This window comes from Echinococcus granulosus (genome assembly GCF_000524195.1).
Source record: "Echinococcus granulosus chromosome Unknown EG_S00227, whole genome shotgun sequence".
NCBI lineage: Eukaryota > Metazoa > Platyhelminthes > Cestoda > Cyclophyllidea > Taeniidae > Echinococcus > Echinococcus granulosus.
Genome location: NW_020170607.1, coordinates 29,939 through 50,195, shown reverse-complemented (window position 1 = coordinate 50,195; position 20,257 = coordinate 29,939). Strand labels below are relative to the sequence as shown.

The following is a 20,257-nucleotide window of genomic DNA, read 5'->3' as shown; positions in this document are numbered from 1 at the left end:
GACGCACTTAGTTCCTGTCAACCAATCAGCGATAGACCAGAGCTTGGTTTAGTGTCAAAGGTCAGCTGGCATGGGCCGTGTGACCTTCAGTTCGGTTTATCCACGTAAATCAGTCGAAAAATGTTTGGCTGGAAAATAACGCTAACTCAAAGTTAGTTACTTATTTGGGTATTTACTGGCCGTCAAAGTTCCAGCTCTCCAAGGAAGCGCTGTGCTTTACTCACAAGACACCCACATGAATGGGCACGAAAGGACACAAAATTCACACTTTACCTCATTTTAAAAACCTGGCTCGAGGCCTTAAAAAATGGTTTTCAAAAACTGTGTTTGCTGCAGAAGATGACCGAGATCAGGATGGGTTTGATGCGAGGAATGAAACGGGTCGAATCGTGACATTTAGGAAAACGCGATGCGATCAGTTCGACAAACAAATGTGGGATTTGTTCATCATAGATTTAACTCGGTGTAAAGCATGTAACTTTAATAAAATTTAAGGTGAAAAGTTGGCAAATTATCAAAAAACATTAAAACGAATAAAGGCTTGAATTAGATTCAAAAGAAATCTTCAACAAACTCACGAAAAGCGTCGCTGTCGAGGACGCTGATATCAAGGGGCTGGGTGAGGGGTGCGGAGGAGGATATTGCAATGGAGCCGACGCCATTATTATTGGCAGCGGTGGCAGCAGCAGCAGAGCCCAGCACGGAAGAAGCGCACGAAGACTGTGGTTGGTGGTAGGCAAGAGGGTCAGCCGTGGACGCACTGAAGTACCCACCACCACCACCATCACTGCTGCAGCTACTGCCAACAGACCTTACGGAGTGGTTTTTGTAGCCCATCGTCGTCGGCATCTAGAGGAGAGGAAGTCGATTCGATGACCCAAAAGTCGATCAAACTATCGTTGGGAGAAGAGACTTGGACTTTCAGACTTGCAATTTCTGTGGAACCTACTCTACTTTAATTAGTCAGTTCCAAGGATCTCTCCTCATTCCTCGAGGTCGTGAATGTAGCAGACGTCTGTCAGGCTGGTAGCTCCATCATTTTCAAACCCATAGACGATGATGTACCCTTACGCCTGAACCAAACACAAATGCCAGTGGAAGCGAATTTGCGTCCTTGTACTAAACTTCAAAGGGAGTGGACTTGAAGGACAAGCATTCACGCGACGTGCTGAAAGACAATGACTGCTCATTCTCCCGTTTCCACTTTGGTTTTGTGAAAATGCACCAATGATCGTTGTGGGTTCAAGGTTATCCAGTATAATAATAAATAAATACATGGTATGCACACGCTATATCCCCAGCCTACTGTTTTGTCGGCAATGAGAAATCCTATCTTGGCGTCTTCATTCCTATGACTGCTTCCAATAGGAGCTCTAGAGGGTCTGAACACCTGCTTCCATAGTGTTCCATAGCACCATCGTTAGCAACTACGAGGTCTGTTATACAAAAAGTTGACTTTAAAGGGTACGGGTTGCAGTGATGGATGGATGGACGGATGAATGCATAAGTGTCTGGACATAGAATGCACAGTATGTTGGTCGCCAGTTCTGTTTACAGGCTCCCATCTGGCGGACAAGTCTAATCAAACTCTTGCCATACAACTAAGCTGACCGTATGCTACATGGGAGATGGACCTGAGATGAGGTCAAGGCGGCGGCAGACAGTGTGGGTGAGTTAAAAGCAGCTGTGTGATGGAAAGAAGGGAGCGTCGGAGCGTGGTGAACAAGTAATGGGATTTCACACCTTGGCGATAAAGTTGGGTAGCCGAATTGAACGAGCTTCCGAGTTCGCTTCTCATTAATGCATCCTCATGTTGTCATGATTAGATACTGCGCAGACCGAATCAAAATTTCTACGCCAAAAGTATAATGACATCTCTCTGATTTAATCAATGTCCAATCAAATGCACGCCAATCCCTATCAGTTTAGCCTGAAAGATTCTATTTCAATGCAGAAGTTTGCTCTTGCAGATTTAGAAATCACAAATCCGCGCAGATAGTTAAAAACACTACAAGATATGCAAGTTTACCTCTCAGCTCCATGCTACTTAAATGAATCCGCCATCCTCTGAACGTTAATTGCTTAACATGGGGAACATATGGCCCGAGAACATCTGGCAAAACCCAGAAAACTAAGGTCCTTCTCGTGGTAACGCGATTTCATCACTGCATTGCCTCATGTTCGTTCCTGCCTTCTGCCAGCTACCGATGTTTCTGATGCTAAGATCGCTGTGCAGAAGCTTATAGTAGCTATAAGTGTGCCAGAGACGGAGGACTTCAATTTACCATCCTTCTGTCTTAGACCTTCCGTTATGGTAGACCTATTTATAGCCTTACATGAAACTAGAATCATTGGGCTTCTAGGCACTATAAAAATAACCATCAACATGCAAGCACACATCCAGCTGAGGCTGTCAATGAAGACAAACAAACACAGCGCAGATAGGCTCGCACTGACCAATCAATCCTTAGTAAACGCATTGACCTTGAGGCCTAGACTATTGATTGGTCGCCTAATGAGGGTAATTTTCCGTTCAATATCGCAGCTGTCGTTCCATTTCAAGACATGCGACTAAATTTAAAAATCAGAGAGTGAGGAAAAAACGTGCTTAAGGAGAGACGAAACACTCACCTGTGATACATGGGGTAGTAGTTGTAACGGTGGCGGCTTCGCCCGGTATTCACTGTAGACGTCGGACCTGCAAAGTGTAAACGGGAGATGGAAGGCATTGAAAAAGTTGCAATGTTGCCTCAGTGCAAGCACATTCGGAACTTGAAAATCGCATTGTAAATAATGAGTCTGGTTAGTCAAAATCAAAAGATGTGATGTTCAAATTTCAGTCCTTCGTACGAAACAAGAATTTAAAACAGCTACACGATCAGTTGGTTCTAGAGGCAGCTCAGTCTTTCAAAGAGGCGTAAACTCCACCCACTTTCACGACACCCACATTTCAACGATAAAGGTGATCACAGGGACAACAAATCTGCAAATATGGGAAGGAAAAAAGTAATTTAGGGACAAAAAGGATAATTGATGCAATGATAGTTGAGTGGTTGAAACGGGAGACCCAGGGAGATCAAGGGTGCAGAGAGGAAGGATGGATGGATGAATGGACTGCAGAGCTGTGGATGACTACGCTACAGCTACTTTTAAGCATGAACTGACGCCTCCGACAGACGAGCAGTCACCTTAGGGGTGTATACTCCCATTTATACTCATCACCTTCAAAGCCGACCAGGCACCTCTTAATTTGCGCTCTTGTTATGCTACTGAGCGTCGTGTTGTGTCTAGTCAGGCTTATGATAATGGAGATGGGGGCGGCGGTGAGTCACGTGTCTGCGCGTCCGATTAAAGCGGCTGGACATCACTAGGACGGTGGTGGCGCGCAGTCTGGGTCGTGGATTGTCAGAGTTTCCAGGTCTGGGGGCAACGACAAATCCCCTAAAAGAGGTCTGGAGTATTTCAGCCTGAACGTGAAGTCTTCATCAAAAAGCGTCGACAAACATCGCTAAAAAAAAATTAGATTAACAAAATTGCGCTCTAACAGGTGAAATCCACCGAAACGTGAATCAGCCCCGATGATCCCCTCCAGGATGAAAAGTACTTTTCTGGATGCGTGGGAGCCACCCAGACCCTATACCGATTCGTCGACGTAATTTGGCGCCCGTCTACAGAGACTGTATTTCACTTGCATCGATTAAATGTCACGTCCACACTGTGAGACATTAGCAAGAACTAGGAGGCACCCAGCTCCAATACTGACTCATGGATCACTAGAACCCATCTAGAGGTGTTCGCGGTACCCAAATCCGATCTAATACTCACGCTTTTACTTCCAATAGTGGAACTCCGTTGAATTCAATCTCACCTTAGAGTTCTGGAGGTGAAACAATAGTCAAGCTTCATTGCAATGTCTGAAATGGATCTAGAAGTCCACAACTCCCTCCTCCCAAGATCCGAAACATAAGTCGAACTTTCAAGTTTTCAGGGTTATTGCAAACCATCCAAATCCAGCAGCCAATCATGGACGCAACTCAACACCTAAATCTGGAAATGTTCAAAGCTTGATTACCACTCCCACGACGATTTTAACATCCATTGGCATCCTCAAAAGAGGCCTGAAAACTATCCCAAAATAAAAGTACAATTTTGAAAGTGCAAAGATAGTATTCAAACCTCATTTCAACTCTTTAACTTGATGATGAAATCAGTGAATCCCGAAATTCCATGTCTGGCCCTGGCCAAAAGTTTTTTATGTATTCGAAGCTGACATTCTGATGTTCTAGTATCCCAGCGCCCCCCAGACAGAATATTTGGACTTATAGTTGTAAATCAACATCTAGAATACGTCAAACGGCTAGTAGTGGTCCTAAATCACTTTCAAGACACTCAACTCCCTGAAGCTATACACCTACCATCAACAAAAAACGTCTCCAACGCGACTAAAGCGTTTCAAAATGTGATAATTCCAAATCCAACACACCTTTTCAACCTCAACGCAGATGAGGATGATGGCAGATCATAGGCTGATATCGAACCACCGCCATTACCACCATTCGTATTCCACGTCTGATAGGGATGAGCTATGGGCCCGGAAGCATACCCCTCTCCACCTCCAGCAGTTTGCACCAGCAAGGGCTGCACAGGCGTTGCCGCCTGTTGAGGATTATGATGGTGATGATGCACCGGTGCGTAGCGCTGTGGAATATTCCGCATGCTATGGTAGTCCGACTGCAGTCGTCGAAACGGCTGCTGAGAGACCGTGGTGGATGATTGATGACGACAGCGGGAGGAGAGGAGACCTCCATTAAAGCAGGAGGTGTGGGGTCTGTTTGAGGCGGTATTGCTGTTTGTGTTTTGGTAGCGAGGGAGGGCGAGTTCGTCCACTGGTGGAAGGGTTCGCTGTTGCTGCCTTTGTTGCTGCCGCTGTAGTGGTAGCGGAAGTAACGGTGGAGGTGGTGGTTGTTGATGCTGCTGACGGTTGTATTGTTGGTGTGGTGGAAAGCATCGGGAATGATCGGAGACATCGGGAAAACTGTTGGGGATGCAGGAATCCGAGTAGGTCCTCAAGAAAATGGGAAGTGGGAGTTAAGTTCACAAATTGTAATTAAGTCTTACGGCTTTTCTGGACACTAGTAGTAAAACTACTTCGGATTTTGCTGGCAAGACTCTATACCAGAACATCACAGAAGACACTAGTTGTAGATGATCAAATCTGTTCAATGAATCGTAATGGAAGGTTTGTCAGAATCGTATTGCCCTTTAGCAGATACCTTTTACAGTGGTAACTCATAAAATCTGCTTAAACCTTCCTAACTCATGGAAAATATGAACGCTTTCGCTGGAACAACTACATTACCTGTTCGACAATTGTAGGCCCTGAACAATGACTGCGGAAGGGATGAAACATACCTCGGAAGAAAGATTTGATAATACCCTACGTTCTAGAGGATCTACGAATAGTCCAAGGGGATGACCAAATCTTTGAAAACGGTTCCACTAACCTTCTAGCTATCCCAGAACCTCCTAACAGAATTTCGACACCCCACTACTCACCTTCGGTATTCCACCAAACTCATTTCGCCAATCATCGACGCTGCCGTGGAAGCACTATTTAAAGCATTCCCCACCGGTCCATTACCACAATCCTGATTTCCAGGATGACCCCAAGCCGACTGACAGGTGTATTCTCGCAACGGTTGCTGAGAGGCTGCCCCTGCTAGACCTAGCGATGGTGGAGGTGGTGGGAGCAGTGGTGGTTGTTGGAACTGCAGGTGGTGTTGACGGCTCGGAGAGGTGTTCGAGCTAGTGTAGAATTGCGAAGAGTGAGGGGAGACGGAAATTGGCACCAGATTTGGTTGGTAAGCGGAGGGGAAGGGTGAAGTTTGCGAAGCATGAAGAGGGGAGATGTGGGAGAGGAGACTAAAAGGTAGGTGAGAAGTCGTCTAAAGATCTAGGTAGGATGAATTCAAGAATAATGGATGAATCTGAGATAGATAAATGCATGAGTGGATAAGTATGAAACGTAGGGATCAATTTTGGATGAAAGGATAGCTGAATCCCTCACCCAGGCTTCCCTGACTCTGCAGACGTCTGAAGCAGACCCGCCGTCGCCATCTTCGCCTCCACCCCGCGTGACTGAGACTGCGGTGGAGGCGGCAGCCGCTGCTGTGACTGCGATTCCACTCCGTCCATCCGAGGGGTTTGACTCACACCGCCACCACCACCGCCGCCTCCACCCCTACCGTTGTTGTATAGACCGCGGTTTGACTGCAAGGGGGAAAGGAGAAGACAAAATAGAAAGTACTTAGACTTGGAAAGAGGTATAAGGGTAGGCATGCCGGCAAACAGACATGAGGTAGAATTTATTTATACGTGTTGCCATTGTAACAGACAAGCACGCATCATAAACATGTAAAGCACACAGACCAGTCACGTGATCACTACTAAGTACGTAGTGTCGTATTGTGTAAGAATACGGTTTCTACTGTTGAAATGGGTGGATGAATTTGTAATGGACGAGTGAGTGTACAAATCCAAGATGGGTAGATGAATGAGACTCATGGACCCAAAATAGATGAATGAATGAAAAGACGGAGTTTAGATAGACACTAGGTAGTAGAGCTAACTTGCATACAAGCTAAAAACGCATAGAGTAGCTCTTCACTCTCAAGGTCTGAAAAAGAAGTTTCAGTCGATTTATAAGAAGAAGCTTTCTTATTTCATGAAGAGATACAGTAAAAAACATTTGTATTCGGAAATTGAGACCAGTAAGACGTCTGACTTTAGAATATTACACGTTAAAATACCCCAATGGCAGCAGAGATGGAACAAGGAATGATAAATGAAACAGATATGGACCGACTAATAGGTGGTCAGATCAATGAATGGATGCGGGATAGATAGAGCTAGAGGTGTTTTCAGTTCCACACTATTTCTCATCCTCGTGTCAATTGTGGTCTCCCACATGGCAAGCCGGTTTGGTGGCACCAATAGCACCAAAAAATCACACAAACAAACTCGAGCCAAATGACTGCCGGTAGGAGTGTCGAGTACTGTGTGCTGCATGGGATCTAGTAAACGTCACATCATACTACACACTTCTACGAAGTTCTAGTCCATTGCTTCATCGTACACAGTTAAACTCGATGAACTTGTTATTTAGACGATAAGTTAAAGGATTTCTCCAGAAAAAAATGTCAAAATTTGACGAGTTGAGGTCTCTCGTGAACATTGCCGGAAGCGAAGCAACACAGGTGGAATCCCAACGGATTCGTGTGACAAGAAATTTGGGTGTCTACATGTAAGAGGTGCTCTAGCGCAGCAAAAGCACTCGTTGTAGTGGCTCTGAAACCCAGCTGAGCCAACTGAAAAGCTGGCTACATTAATTGCGATTTCTGGGAATTGCACGCATCCGTCCCCAAATAGAGGTTTTAAAGGAGGTAGCAGGTAGATTTTGGAATAGATTTCACACTTTGACAAATAAGCATTATCAGAAGACGTTCTTAAGCCAAATATTCACAGATGAAATCATCAAATTAAGGCATTTTACATTCCTTCTTAAGGAAGATCACATGAAATGGGTCGCCAAGCAAAAGCCAGTCCTCATTTTACTTCACAAATGTCTGCCTGTTGTCACCAACAAGATCTGCTCAATAAGTGTTAGGTGTAGGCGTTTTACCAACACGAGACGCAATAGTGACCATCAAGCTGATAAACTATGGAAAAAGCACGATGTACTTTCTTCCTCACAAGGCACAAGTTGAGACAGACGCACCAAAGCAAAGAATTCTGGAAAACGCTGGTCCACAGCATTTGCAAACAAATACATAAAATTCCCAAAATAATCTAGTGACTCTACTTCAATCAACTGGATCGTCTCCTTATCATCCAATACGTGCAAAGTTTAGTGATTTCCGAAAAAGGCTTGACAACTTTTGATTAGCTCAAGGCTCCAATCTTGTCACCCATGTTTGAATTAATGGTTGAAGTGCGGAAAAGCAGCTTACTTTGATGACGCCTCAAAGTCCAGTGGTACCAGAAAAACATCGCAGAGTAAGAAAAAACGACTAGAGATTTACAAAATCTCAGCTCCGATCCCGCCTCCCGAAAATAAACAGTTTTTTAGCTATTAATGAGACTAATGTGCAATCGGTCTGAGTACTAGACAAAATTTAGGCGATTAAGGGTAACCATAGTGCCCAAAAAAACAACATGGGTGGCCGCATCGAAGGTACTAGCAGTTACTCAAAAAGTGAACCAAACATTGAACTAAAGGTCCTTCTTTTTTCCAAAACTCCTTACTTTTCTTTCCCACACTTAACCTGGAACCCAAGAATGGATAATTGCGTCCAAAGGCGACAAAATCCTTGCCCCAATTTTTTTCGGAAGTCATAGAGTAGCAAGAGGCGTTCTTTATCAAAAATCCACCGAAAAAGCCACCAAAGCTGAATTTCACCCTGATCCCGAGCAAAATATTGATGTATCTGCCTCAGTTGGCGTCTTTCCCATATGAGTTTGAGGACAATCAGTGGTCGTTATGAGCTCCAAGACGATCTGCAGAAAGCGGAAATCAGGCTTCGACAAAATTTATTTGCCTATTTTTTTTCCCTCTAAATGGAGGCATGGACCCCAAGTTACCTTCAAGTGAAATAACAGATGAGAGGAACAGTAGATTGTCAGGATCTAGATTAAAGACCCATGGGCTTAAAGATCTAGGCGTAGCGCTTTTAAAAACCAAACCACAGGGGATGACGTTAACACCCGAAGCAAATCCCCAATTAAAACACCGGAAGCAATAAACAATTGTTTTTCTGGACTCGAAATCCAACTAGACAGAAAGTAGAGGCTAGCTTTCATAAAACCCTGTCTTGATTGTGTTTCGCCCAATCAGAAGGTCTCGATGCATCAACGAGGAAAAAACTTCATTTAAAAAAAAATAAGCGAAAGCATTTCATCAAAAAGTTCACTAACAAATGAATAACGGGAGAGCATTTGTACCAAACTTTCGCGAAAAATAAAGCCAGTTATTTCACTCGAGGACCGGTGATTATGAAGATGCCGAGGTTCTAGTTTTATCCCCTTCTCAAGTTAAACTACGGAGATTGCTGTCAATCGTTGACGAAATTTCACCCCAGTTTGAACTGTGAATAGCATATCCTGAATTTTGGAAAAAATGCCTTTGCGTAGCCTCCCATACCCTTCATTAACGTCATGAGCCAATGAATTTGTCCTGTGACCACATTTCATCTGATCCCACCTAGCCCAAACTATTCCAATTCTCGATTCGCTCCTTCAGTTTTGTAGGTAAAGAGAAATGTAAGTCAGTCTGGCCTTCTCTAAATCACTTAAGCCCCCATGGGACATACCTCCTTCCCTAGAATCGAAATACAAAACTAATGAAGCTATCTTCGAAATATTTGGCACCAAATCACTAAGAGTGGAATATTTGACTCCAGTCACCCCATTTCCAGCGTCATATTATAAACCGTGATCTCAAAGCTCTAATTTTATGCCTGCACAGCAGCCATTTGATGGAATTCACGGATAAACCCATCAAAAAGGAGCACTCTACCCAAGTCCCAAGAAAAGGTGATACTACAACCATATTATCGCCCTACCTTAGTAAACCCAAAGCTACCTAGAAGCCGACCAAAAGATAGAACAAACAACTTCGCCTCAATAATCCTACCTACTTTTCTCTTAATAAATCAGAAGCACAACAAGGAGGTCAGCACTAGGTAAGATCGAATCCAAATCTGACCAGCACCATCAATAATCGTGGAAGATACGAATTCGACGTTCAATCTCGCTCCGCCTGAAGCGACCAAATTCAAGGTGTCGCATGCAGCTGTCGCCGTGTGTGCATGTGAGCAAAGGAGAAAATCAGAAGACCACTCCTCGCATTTACCCACCACCAACAACACCAGAGAAAAAGAATGGAACGCTGCCGTTACACAAGAGAAGGAAGGGAGGCAGATGAATTACTCAGCATGCGATGTGCAGAACGCGTAATGTTTTCGCTAAATCAGTAGCTCCATGCACAAACGCCGCGGCAGGCAGGTAGGCGAGCTACCCAGCTATCTAGCAATATCACATGAGATATTTTATGTTTGTGTGCGCTTGTGCAGAGCGAGAAACAGACAGGCGTAGCGCGTAGCACAGAAAACGCGCAAGACTTTATGCGACTGGCTGGCTGTCTGATAATCTGTCTACTCGCCCGTCTGTCTGTCCGCCTATTAGGCGCTAATATGCGCGAACGCAGGGCAACAGTGCCGTGGAACGGATAAAGGCGAGGGAGCAAAACGGGCAGACAGGGATTAATGGTGGATGAGTGGGGTAGACGTAACTAGCAAACCAATCGATAGCGTCAGATGGTAATAAAAACAATGTTAATGAAGATCAAGGGGACACAAGCCTAATACCACCAGAATTGATCATAAAACGATCCTTAGCATAGGGCAATTTCAAAAAGGGGTAAAACCACAGGGGTGACTTCCAAGACTAGGCGGAAGCGTTCAGGGCTAAAACGGCTAGAGGTGGTGTCGAACGTACTTTGTGGTATTTTAACAAATGGATCACCCAGAGGAAAGTAGGACATCTTTTCAGAAAGACACAACAAGTATCCAACACAGAAAACTCCAATCTGTGATGATTCATTCTGGCCAAAACATTATGAGGGATCGGATAAAATCAGTTCTATAAAATACTTTTCTTGGGAAAAAAAATGACGGGAGGTGACAACTGACAAGCTTCGGCTAGAAACTGACGAAAATCTCCAGAGATTCCAGGTAACTAATGACAAAATATCAGCTATCATATGCACTGAACATTCCTTACTGTGCCTGTACTCGTCTCGAGGGTATATTGATAGTTGCCAGAATTATCCCTCCTACGAGTATATCCGGAGGATTTAGTGGAATCCAATGGTGGCCTTAGGGTTGGCGAATAACTATCAGGCTGCAGTAGTTCTTTGTTGGGTAAATCTGGATAGGGCACCACGTTCTAAAAAAGTTAATTTAAGAGAGCGAACACACCCGCGTGAGTGTGGGGATTCCTCGCATAACTTCCATAAAGTTCGCAGTTAATTGAGCCTCCTTTTGACGAAGGAGTTCTATTTTTTCCTTAAATTTGCGAGGATTTGTGTTATTATGTGGTTTCCCGGTCATCTCGCAAACCGTGGAAAATGGATATTTAAGTGGCGCGCAGCAGTGAATCAATCTGCAGCAAGTTCAATTTTGACCTTGATGTGAAATTTCTCTAAAAACTAGAAAGTGCTTCCTTATATGCTCTTATCTGTTTTGCATTTGCTTTAAAACAATATTTTCAATATCTAAAGCAATATCTTATTAATTAACTACTGCGATTTTTGGTTATAGGGTTGCTTCTGCTTTTAAAATTCGTGAGAAAGAAATGGAGTTTTGTATTGATGCTACTATTCAATTTGGTTTCTTTCGTAATTCTCAGCGCTTGACCTCGTTTGGTACTGCAACTTAAGTTAGGATTGTTGAGGCTGATATCTGTTGAATGCCAGCGTCTATTCATCCAGCCATTCCGTGCCCGTCTATCCACCTAGCCATTCCGTATCCATCCACCGAATGTTAGCTCTTGTGCGTGTTATCCTTGATCTTCTGGAGCAGTTGAGAATGTCTCTGTCACTAGGAATTTTTTCAAAGGGAGACCCTTTACTAAAAACCGTAAATAGTTAAACCGTCTACCATCTGAAGCTCTCATTGGATGTGGTTTATAGGGTGCTGGGCCTCTGGCTTAATGTTGGTGTATTATATATCATAGTTTGTCCATCTGAGCCCATAAAGCTCCGCCCCGACCTCATCTCCCTCTAGAACAGCAATTTGCTAGGTACTAAGGTCAGCCGAGGCCTTGCTGCACTACCAGTTATGTGGCGCAGGACTTGTAAAAGGATTGACAATTAGAAGTCGACATGGCTACAGAAGCTGTTTACAAAATCAGCTAGCAACGGCTGACTTCATTTTTTGGTAGGAATCAGTTTTTTGGAGGTGCCATTCAATGTGGTCATCTTTTTGTCAAGATAGTAGAAGGTGTGGGCTAGATTCCACCACACTTAGCATGGCTCTAAAGAAATTACGAGACATTACAGCTAGCCTGCGGAATTTGGTCTTCTGGCCATACTTATGTCGTCCCAGCCCTTCGTATTACGGATTGAGGGGGGACTGGAGGCGCAACGGCCTAGCAGTTCTAAAGGCAGCCTCATTGTAGCCGCCCAGAGAAGACCTTTAAGTCTACTCGTTGATTTTTACGCCACAGAAGTATTGCCATTATGCGGTCAAAATGAGCCCAACTCTTCTGGATTGAACTTCGTCTGATAAATCTCCCCAATTCTACTATCATAGTAACGATTTCGCAAAGGGCAAGAATTTTCAACTTTCAAAAAACGTCACCGGAACTCGTTAATTTCCACGTCAGAAGTGCTAATCGGTCTTGTCAGCAAAGTCCTAGTAAATTTGCTGGGATTTTTTGAATGCTTGCCTCCTTTCAACGCAAATGCATTCAGATCAGCCTCACTGGCAGCTTCGCAGGTAAATGGCATAAGTTGTCCGTCAGTTCACTGCAACCGTTTGCACCAACTGATCTTGTAGGCGGGGTGGATGGACCTTCACCAATGTGTAAAGTGCACAGTATGATGCCCTCGATCCGGAAATTGGGTCAAAAGAAGTCACTACAAATGAATTTACGTTGACCCAAGGCAAATCGAATCAGTGGAGATCAAAATCATCTGCGTTGTCGTGGCAGAGGACAAATTTCTAACAAAAGCGCTTTCATTGGCAGTTTCTCGTGAAGGCATGGTCAAAATCGGGTGCAAAGTGGGCCGCTGTTGTGACACAAATAATCAGCGCGTCACAAATGGAGCCCTTTTGAAAACTACGCAAGAGTCAACTCATGAATCAGCGTTTGTTAAATATTCCACTGCGCCAACAAAGGCGTGGCGTGACTAAAAGCGTGCTTTTGACTACAGTTGGACCACATTGATTCGCTTCCATGATCATGAATGACAAATAGTGGTTAATTTGCCATAAAATTCTACTTTTAAACAACAGCCGCCTATGTAGTTCTACTATTAGTGGCAAACAGACACAAAAAGCTCCAAACACACGAAGTGCACTTTTAGAAAGTTACTTCGGCTACTTTTTGGGGACAGTGTACGATATACTACTAAATCTACATAAGTATGCTGCTGCTGCAATTCCTTTAGTCTGTGTGAGTTACTGGCGTTTGGCACCGCCTGATCACTAGTTGAATCGTATCCACCAACGTGGCTGGTGAATTGTGCAAGAATATCCCATCATGCAACAAATGATTTGGGCTGAGTGCTCGCAGTAACTTATGAGGCGGAGAGTACTGCCATTTGAGCGGTTTGGGGGCTTCTTTGCTCAAGAGGAAGGTGGTTGTAATTGGCAACTCAGCGAGACGAAGAAAGGCAGTTGGAGTTGCTAATGCAATGGTGCTTTATGGAACAAATGGCGCTTTAAAGTGAACTCACTTTATGGCCTTATTAACGATGTCAATTCGCTACTTTAATCCATAAGGTCGTAAGAGTAACATCTTTGAAAAGACATCTTGTAAACTTGTTGGAGCAAGCTATCATACCTAAGCCTTCTAAACATTTCTTAGTAAAGGCGAGGGGCCTTAAATAGCTAAAAGTTATTTTATTCTTTGGGTCGAGTCTATGAAACTGCTTAAGGATGGAGCAACCAAATGACGAGACAACTTGATGAGAAGTGCTATCCAATTTACTTAAAAGGGGGAATAATTCTTTATGAATGAGGAGCATTTTTAGGATGAGAAATTTTAAAGAGGTTCATTAATCATCCGTGTTTGTCTAACAGGAATCTACTAGCATAATGACTCACTATGGAATACCACCCAATCAACAGCTTAGCACCTTCTAATGGGATCTTGATCTCCAAAATTCATGAGAGATTTTTAAAAAATACGTCCTTGAGATCTCGCAGGGATGCAGGTGCATTGTCTGATTGACATCCTTTTTCATGGCTCGTGAATGGGAGGGAGGTTTTAATGCATCTTCTGTGCGTGGGAATGTTCAAAGAGCAATCCAACCTCGACGGAGGCAGACATTCGGTCCATCGCATTACTACCTCCGCACCTGTTGGGTGCGTAGCTCCAATATCATTCTTCTAAGCGTTTACTTCCTGTGGATTTCCATAATTAGGGCAACTATGGTATGTTTTTTTCCCCGCGAATCCGAGCATGTGGCATGAGAATGAGGAAGTAAATTTATAAATGACTGCAGGCATTAAGACAGCTTCAAACCATGGCATGTGGACCACACAAGGTGACTAGTGCCAAATACACACATTGTCTCATGCTACCTCAAGGTCATTCTGCCCTTTAGCATATCATATGAGAAGGAAACTGTTGTCATGACCATTCATAAATTAATTTGCCATTCAAAATACACCAATTACTCGGTAAAAATGTGATGAAGCCTACGAAGAAAAGTTTTTTACCAGTAGGGAGTTTATTATCGTTCTTATAGCCATAAACCAGTCAGCCCTGGGAGTACTTTCGGCACACCTGTGTTTTTAACCATCTCAAAGACTCCCTTTTAATCCCTGGTGGTATTTAAATTAAAAGGAGCAGGTAGACGGCGGTTTTTGATCATCCCACTCCTGGGTTGTGTAGACTATGCGAGACAGAGGAGAGCCCTGCTAAAACCCATGTTGAATGGACTTTTGGATTCTTATTGTACCCCATTTTAGCGCTTCTGGTTGAAAGAAATGCTTTTTTTCCAAATTAGTAGGTAGTGACAGGGAAGCCGTAGTAACGTAAAACACTATCCACAAAAAAGACTTAGTGCTGACCATGTCCGGCTACGATGACTCTCAGGTTCCTGGAACAAATAAAGTGAAGAGCCATAATGTGGTCCTCATCAAACTCCCCACTTTGTTTTAACTATAAGACCAAAAAGAAACAGTAAAACATGAGGTTTACATTATCTTACATTATATTTCTTTAAAGGTTCATCTATATTATAGCACTTTAGCAAACTGTTGTTGAGTGGCGCCGTCCCTTCTCCTGGAAAAAAGACGTTTAGGCTGTACTACCACTTCCTTTCCACTTTTTGTCATCTATTTTGAAGTCTTACTCCCATAATCACCGTAAATGCTTTTCCCGCTCTCGTAGGGTGTTTGATAACACTTGGAGTTAAAGTGAACATTGATCACTAGAGGAACAGGAGGTGTTTAAATGAAAAATCAGTCACCCTTAGAACATAGATACAAAAAATCTTGCTGTGCAGACAAAGGCATTCAGATAGACACTAAGGGTGGAAGAAAAGTCTGCAAAGTGTCCAATTTTTCATTCGCTTCCAAAGAGTATAGTTAATGGATTAAGCTTTTGCGAAAAAGACCAGCCTATCTTTGACCAGTGCTTATCATGATGTCTTTCCCAAAGTTAATTATGTGCTGCATTTGCAAATGATGAAAAAATCCTACCTGCATGAGAACACCCAGCAATTGATCTTTTATCGATTAAATCCAACATCGATACAGGCTATTGGGCAAATTTCCGGCACGAGTCATCTTTAAGCGACGAGGCGCTTAGCTTCGGTTGGTGATGTGCATCCGCTCAATTAGACATTCCCCATTCTGGGATAGTTTGGCAGCAAATACCATAATTTTCTAAAAAGTGGTTTTTTGGCTAATTACACATCCAAATTTTTTCACCTTCTATTTTTCGATTTGATTCGATTCCCTTTGCATTGATGACTGGGAGCGCTGCTACCCACCTCTTGCGTTATCTCCTGGATCGCACGCCTTAACTGCGTTGGAAGTAAACCAAATAAATTAGAAGGCGACTTTTTAATACGTGTTAGAGGCACCTCCTATGAATGATTGATGCTGTAGAGGCCCATAGTAGAGGGGCTCATTGAAATCATGTCAAATTTAAGCAAATTTTATATCCTGTCCAAAACTGCTGACAGCATCGGCAGAAAAGTGGTGAATAGTTGACCCCCAGACCTTCCCAACATGCCTTATAACGTGACTAAACCTAGATCTGTAGGCAATAAAACGGTCTTAGGTAGTGGATAGAGAAATGGAAAGTTAGTTTTCCACCATTGAAGCTACTAGATGAAGTTGCTTAGCTGCCAAAAGGGAGTCATTGGTATTGATCTGCCCCACGTTCTCGTAAGCTTACCTTGTAAGTGCAGTGAAGTGACAAAAGGATGCTTTAAAGTACGGAGTGAGGCTTCTACATGGGAAATGCTCAAAAAACTTGTTGCAAGTTTTATTGCTTTTTCGTACGAGGTGTGCGCAATCGTAGATCGTCGGTGGGTTGCGAGTGAAAATTGAGCGAGTGTAGTGTAAAATCCCTTATTGTGATAGAAGTGTACGAATTCAAGGTAAAATTCATGGGTCATGGATGGATGGATGGATGGACGGACGGACGGACGATCGATCATGACTCAGACCTGAATTTCCTAATACACAATTATCGAAATAGGGGAGAGAACCAATGGATACATACAGCTTTCCTTTTGAATGGGACACAATGCAGCACACCTGATCCCATACACATTTCGGAAGGACGCCGTCTCTAACGTCACCTTCCTTCTCTGGTTTTTGTTCAAATTTCATTCACAGGTAGCGCTACCACCTCCCTGCGTCAAATCGACCAACACATAATTGTTAACCTTGAGGCGATTTCTATTCCAATCGTCTTCTTGGCTGCCTTTGTTAGCCGGAGCGAACTTAAGATTGACCTCCTTCAATCACACAAGCCATCATGTGACAAACAGATTGCCTCACACCCACGCAAAAATTCTTCTGAAGTTTTCTGGAGACTGGAGAACTCCGTTTCTGCACTTGACACCCTTCAACACGGTCATTTCTTGTATCCCTGTATCCAACCACCCATCCAGCTTTAAACCATCCATCCAGCCAATTCGAATTCGGACATCCCTCCATCCTGCATCAATCCATCCTCCCATTCATTCATCCACCGCGCTTCTATCCCTTCATATATCCCGTATCCACCCCTCCACCCGTCTCAAACCCACTCATCCACTCCAAAATCATTATCCCATCAGTCTTTGAAGATGCCCTAAATTCCTCTATCCCTGGGCCATCTCTTTGTGCGCCTTGGATGTATCCATCAATCCAACTACCCCTGTGCGGTCGTTTTAAAGTGTTAAAAGCTAATTGGAAATAGCGAAGAGGTTCCTGGAAAATCGGGAATCCGCACTCCTCACTCAACGAGGCAAAAGGTTTTAAAGTCCACTCTTCTCAGACGTTTTGCCTCAGCCTTGTTTCCCAACTGCCAAGTGGAGTTAAAAATCACTAGAAGATGAGGAAAGGCACTACCTCCCTCTCTGCCACCTCCAAAGTAAAAACCTTTTCATCTGAAAGTTTTGAAGCAGTATAAGCTCTTTTTCCGTCTTGTATGAATACCACTTTCGTTTGCTCCCAAGGGGTCAGTTTCCCAAGGAATGAATCCTCTTTTTTCACTTTACCTAGCAGAGAAGACGTGGCATATGACGAGGCCTATCGCAGTCCACACGAGATGAGCACTGTGGTAGAACATCATCAACACCTCATCATCGTGTGGTTTCAATGCCTCCTACTTACGCAACCATCAATACCGCCTGCAGTTCTTATTGTCACCGTGGTCAGTGCCCAGAAGTGGTTATAGCAACAGCAGAGGACGACATTCGATGCCCAGCGGAGACGCATCTCCACACCGGTTGCCTGCATACCCTCGATCTCATTCCATACATCCACACTTCTACTCATTTTTTGCTTTGGTTTCCTCAACTCAAGTTGGAGAACACTCTCAGCTACAAATGTTCTCCCTACTCATGTTTGGTTGTTAATAGTTACCAGGGCGTCAACTCAACTGAACAAAGGCTTTATGTGAAAATTACCGGATTGTCGTCGCTTTTCTGATAGTCTACTTCGACTAGCCAAATATCCACCAAAAACGATTCACCTGTAAATAATACCACCCAGATTCTCTATGTTGGTGCCGACGTAAGACAGACAGAGTAAAAAGGCGGCTCGTCTTACCTTAGCAACAACCAATCGCAGTGGGTCTCAGATGGGACAACCCCCCTCAAATGTTGACACCACTGCTTCTTCACACTTGAAATCAGAAATGAGCTCAAGGATATTTTCTCTGTAGGAAGGCTTGGTTATCATGTCGTGCATCCTTATCTTCGAAGCAATGGGACATCCTGTGTCCAGAGGTGATATTCAAGCGTCAGATATGGGTATACCTTCATTATGAGCATGCCAGCAAGTTTTTACTTTTACAAACATCCTGGACGACCTAGAAGGAGCCTTCAAAGTCATGTTATCCGCGTCTATTTTGTCGCTAAATTTGGCGTATGTTCGGAGAGACGTCCACGGCCTAACAGGAACACTATGGACCCAATATAAGTGGAAAATATCTTGGAGGAAAAATACAAATAGTCATAATTGATAACCTACTTGATTTATGATGGAGCCTTCAAATCCAACAGCATCGTTAAAATAAAGGGCACAAGTACCTGACATCCCTTCACATAAAACAATCGAACTGACAACCAAAATCAGACCCTAGTAACCAAATTATTATTAACACACACTCAGTCAGAGCGGAGGGAAAAGATGCCAGAATCACGAGTCGAGGAGGAGCTTAAATAGGATTAATAATAGTAGTAGTGGTTGTGATAACATTATGTATAGAGACAGCATGAAATGGAGGTTCGAAAAACACAGCCAGTCGGACTTCGGGAGAAAAGGCTCAACTGTTTGTTTGCACACGCTAAAGATGGGATGAAAGTATAAGGAGAAAAGAAAGCAAGGATCTTAAAATCCAGAACAGCAGGCTTTCTTTGGCTCTTGACTGCTGTTCTGCAATGGAATTGTTGGACGTCCACCTAATGGGAGGTTACTATCGCTATTGGCATTTGGGGACCCTACGAGCTTCGTGATCTCTGGACAAAGAGGATAAAATACCAGTCAGAATACTCAAGCAAAAGGTAATGGGGGATAACCTGACCTTCTCCTTACGCTTTAGAAGGTAGATATAAGCCTCGTCGACGTTAGTGGAATCCAGTGCGGATGTTTCGATAAAGTGGAGCTGAGCGCTTTCTGCAAAGGCCTTGGCTTCTTGAGTTGGAACAGTACGAAGGTGGCGCAAGTCGCACTTGTTTCCCACCAACATTGTCACGATGTTTCGGTCACCGTTGTCTTTCAATTCCTTCAACCAAACATGAACGTGTTCGTAGGTAGAATATTTGGCAATGTCGTAGACCAGAAGGGCTCCAACGGCACCACGGTAGTAACTAGCATTATCAAACAAAAGCTCGAGTAACAACAGCTAATTTTACAAAAAATCATAAAGTCATTTTAAAATTTCAACGCACGCTGAGGTAATGGCACGATAACGCTCCTGACCAGCAGTGTCCCAAATTTGAGCTTTAATAACCTTATTATCAATTTTGACACTCCTAAAGAAGTAAAATTAAATGTAAAAATATCACCTAGTAGCAAATTCTACACCGATTGTTGTTTTGCTTTCCAGATTAAACTCATTCCGCGTAAACCTGGAAAGAAGATTACTCTTTCCGACACCGGAGTCACCAATTAGTACAACTGAGAAGACAGTTTTGATAATGAGTAAAAAATATCAAGCATACTTTTGAAAAGGTAATCGTATTCATCGTCCTTTGAAGCCATTTACGCAAGGAAGTACCCACAAGGCGAGAATCCAACAGAGTACTCAGACAATCGCAAGTCATTTCAGCGCATTGAAAACACTAGCAAGGCGCGTAAATCTTGGATCAAAAGGAGTATAGATCTTAAAGTTTTATCAATTGCGCAGTTTTTAATAAAAAAATTTTAGTTACTGCTTTAAAACCAAGGGTGGCTAGGATTTTAACAAGGCTATAATAATGATTTCGCAAACGAGTGACATCGAAACAAGCTCAGAATGAGTTAGCGCTGTCTTATGACGAGTAGTGAAAACAGCAGCATGAATCTGCATTCGTTGCATTGATTGCCAAAAAATGAAGCCTGTGTTTGTATTATTATAGTCTTTTAAATTCTGCGCGTATCCACAGTTGCTTACATTTTAATGTAAGGCAAAGTTTTGCTTTGGAAGCCCTTAAGTTATCGCAACATTAACAAAATTAAAAAGCAATTTGTTAGCTTAAAAGGCGTTTGCTTGCAACCACGTTAGACGACACTTTCGAATTGACTTTGCACTAACCAAA

General features: G+C 43.3%; 2 protein-coding genes across 2 annotated transcripts in view; both read right to left on the bottom strand. All coding sequences in view use genetic code 11, as the record gives it.

Moving 5' to 3' along the window:
* Positions 1-11,168, bottom strand: part of EGR_10510 (hypothetical protein) — a gene marked incomplete at both ends in the record, with an annotated part of 12,886 nt that extends 1,718 nt beyond the window's left edge. Inside the window, 7 exons of the mRNA XM_024499759.1 lie at positions 579-849; positions 2,632-2,698; positions 4,484-5,065; positions 5,557-5,922; positions 6,068-6,270; positions 10,840-11,004; positions 11,037-11,168. Coding sequence (XP_024345833.1) covers positions 579-849; positions 2,632-2,698; positions 4,484-5,065; positions 5,557-5,922; positions 6,068-6,270; positions 10,840-11,004; positions 11,037-11,168 — 1,786 coding nt within the window. The remainder of the gene's footprint in view (positions 1-578; positions 850-2,631; positions 2,699-4,483; positions 5,066-5,556; positions 5,923-6,067; positions 6,271-10,839; positions 11,005-11,036) is intronic.
* Positions 11,169-18,848: 7,680 nt separating this feature from the next.
* EGR_10509 (Ras-related protein Rab-11A) lies at positions 18,849-19,721 on the bottom strand (the record flags this gene model as incomplete). The annotated part of the gene is made up of 5 exons (XM_024499758.1): positions 18,849-18,976; positions 19,053-19,327; positions 19,409-19,492; positions 19,526-19,637; positions 19,682-19,721. 5 exons carry the CDS (start codon positions 19,719-19,721, stop codon positions 18,849-18,851), a joined length of 639 nt encoding a protein of 212 aa, XP_024345832.1.
* Between the last annotated feature and the right edge of the window lie 536 nt (positions 19,722-20,257).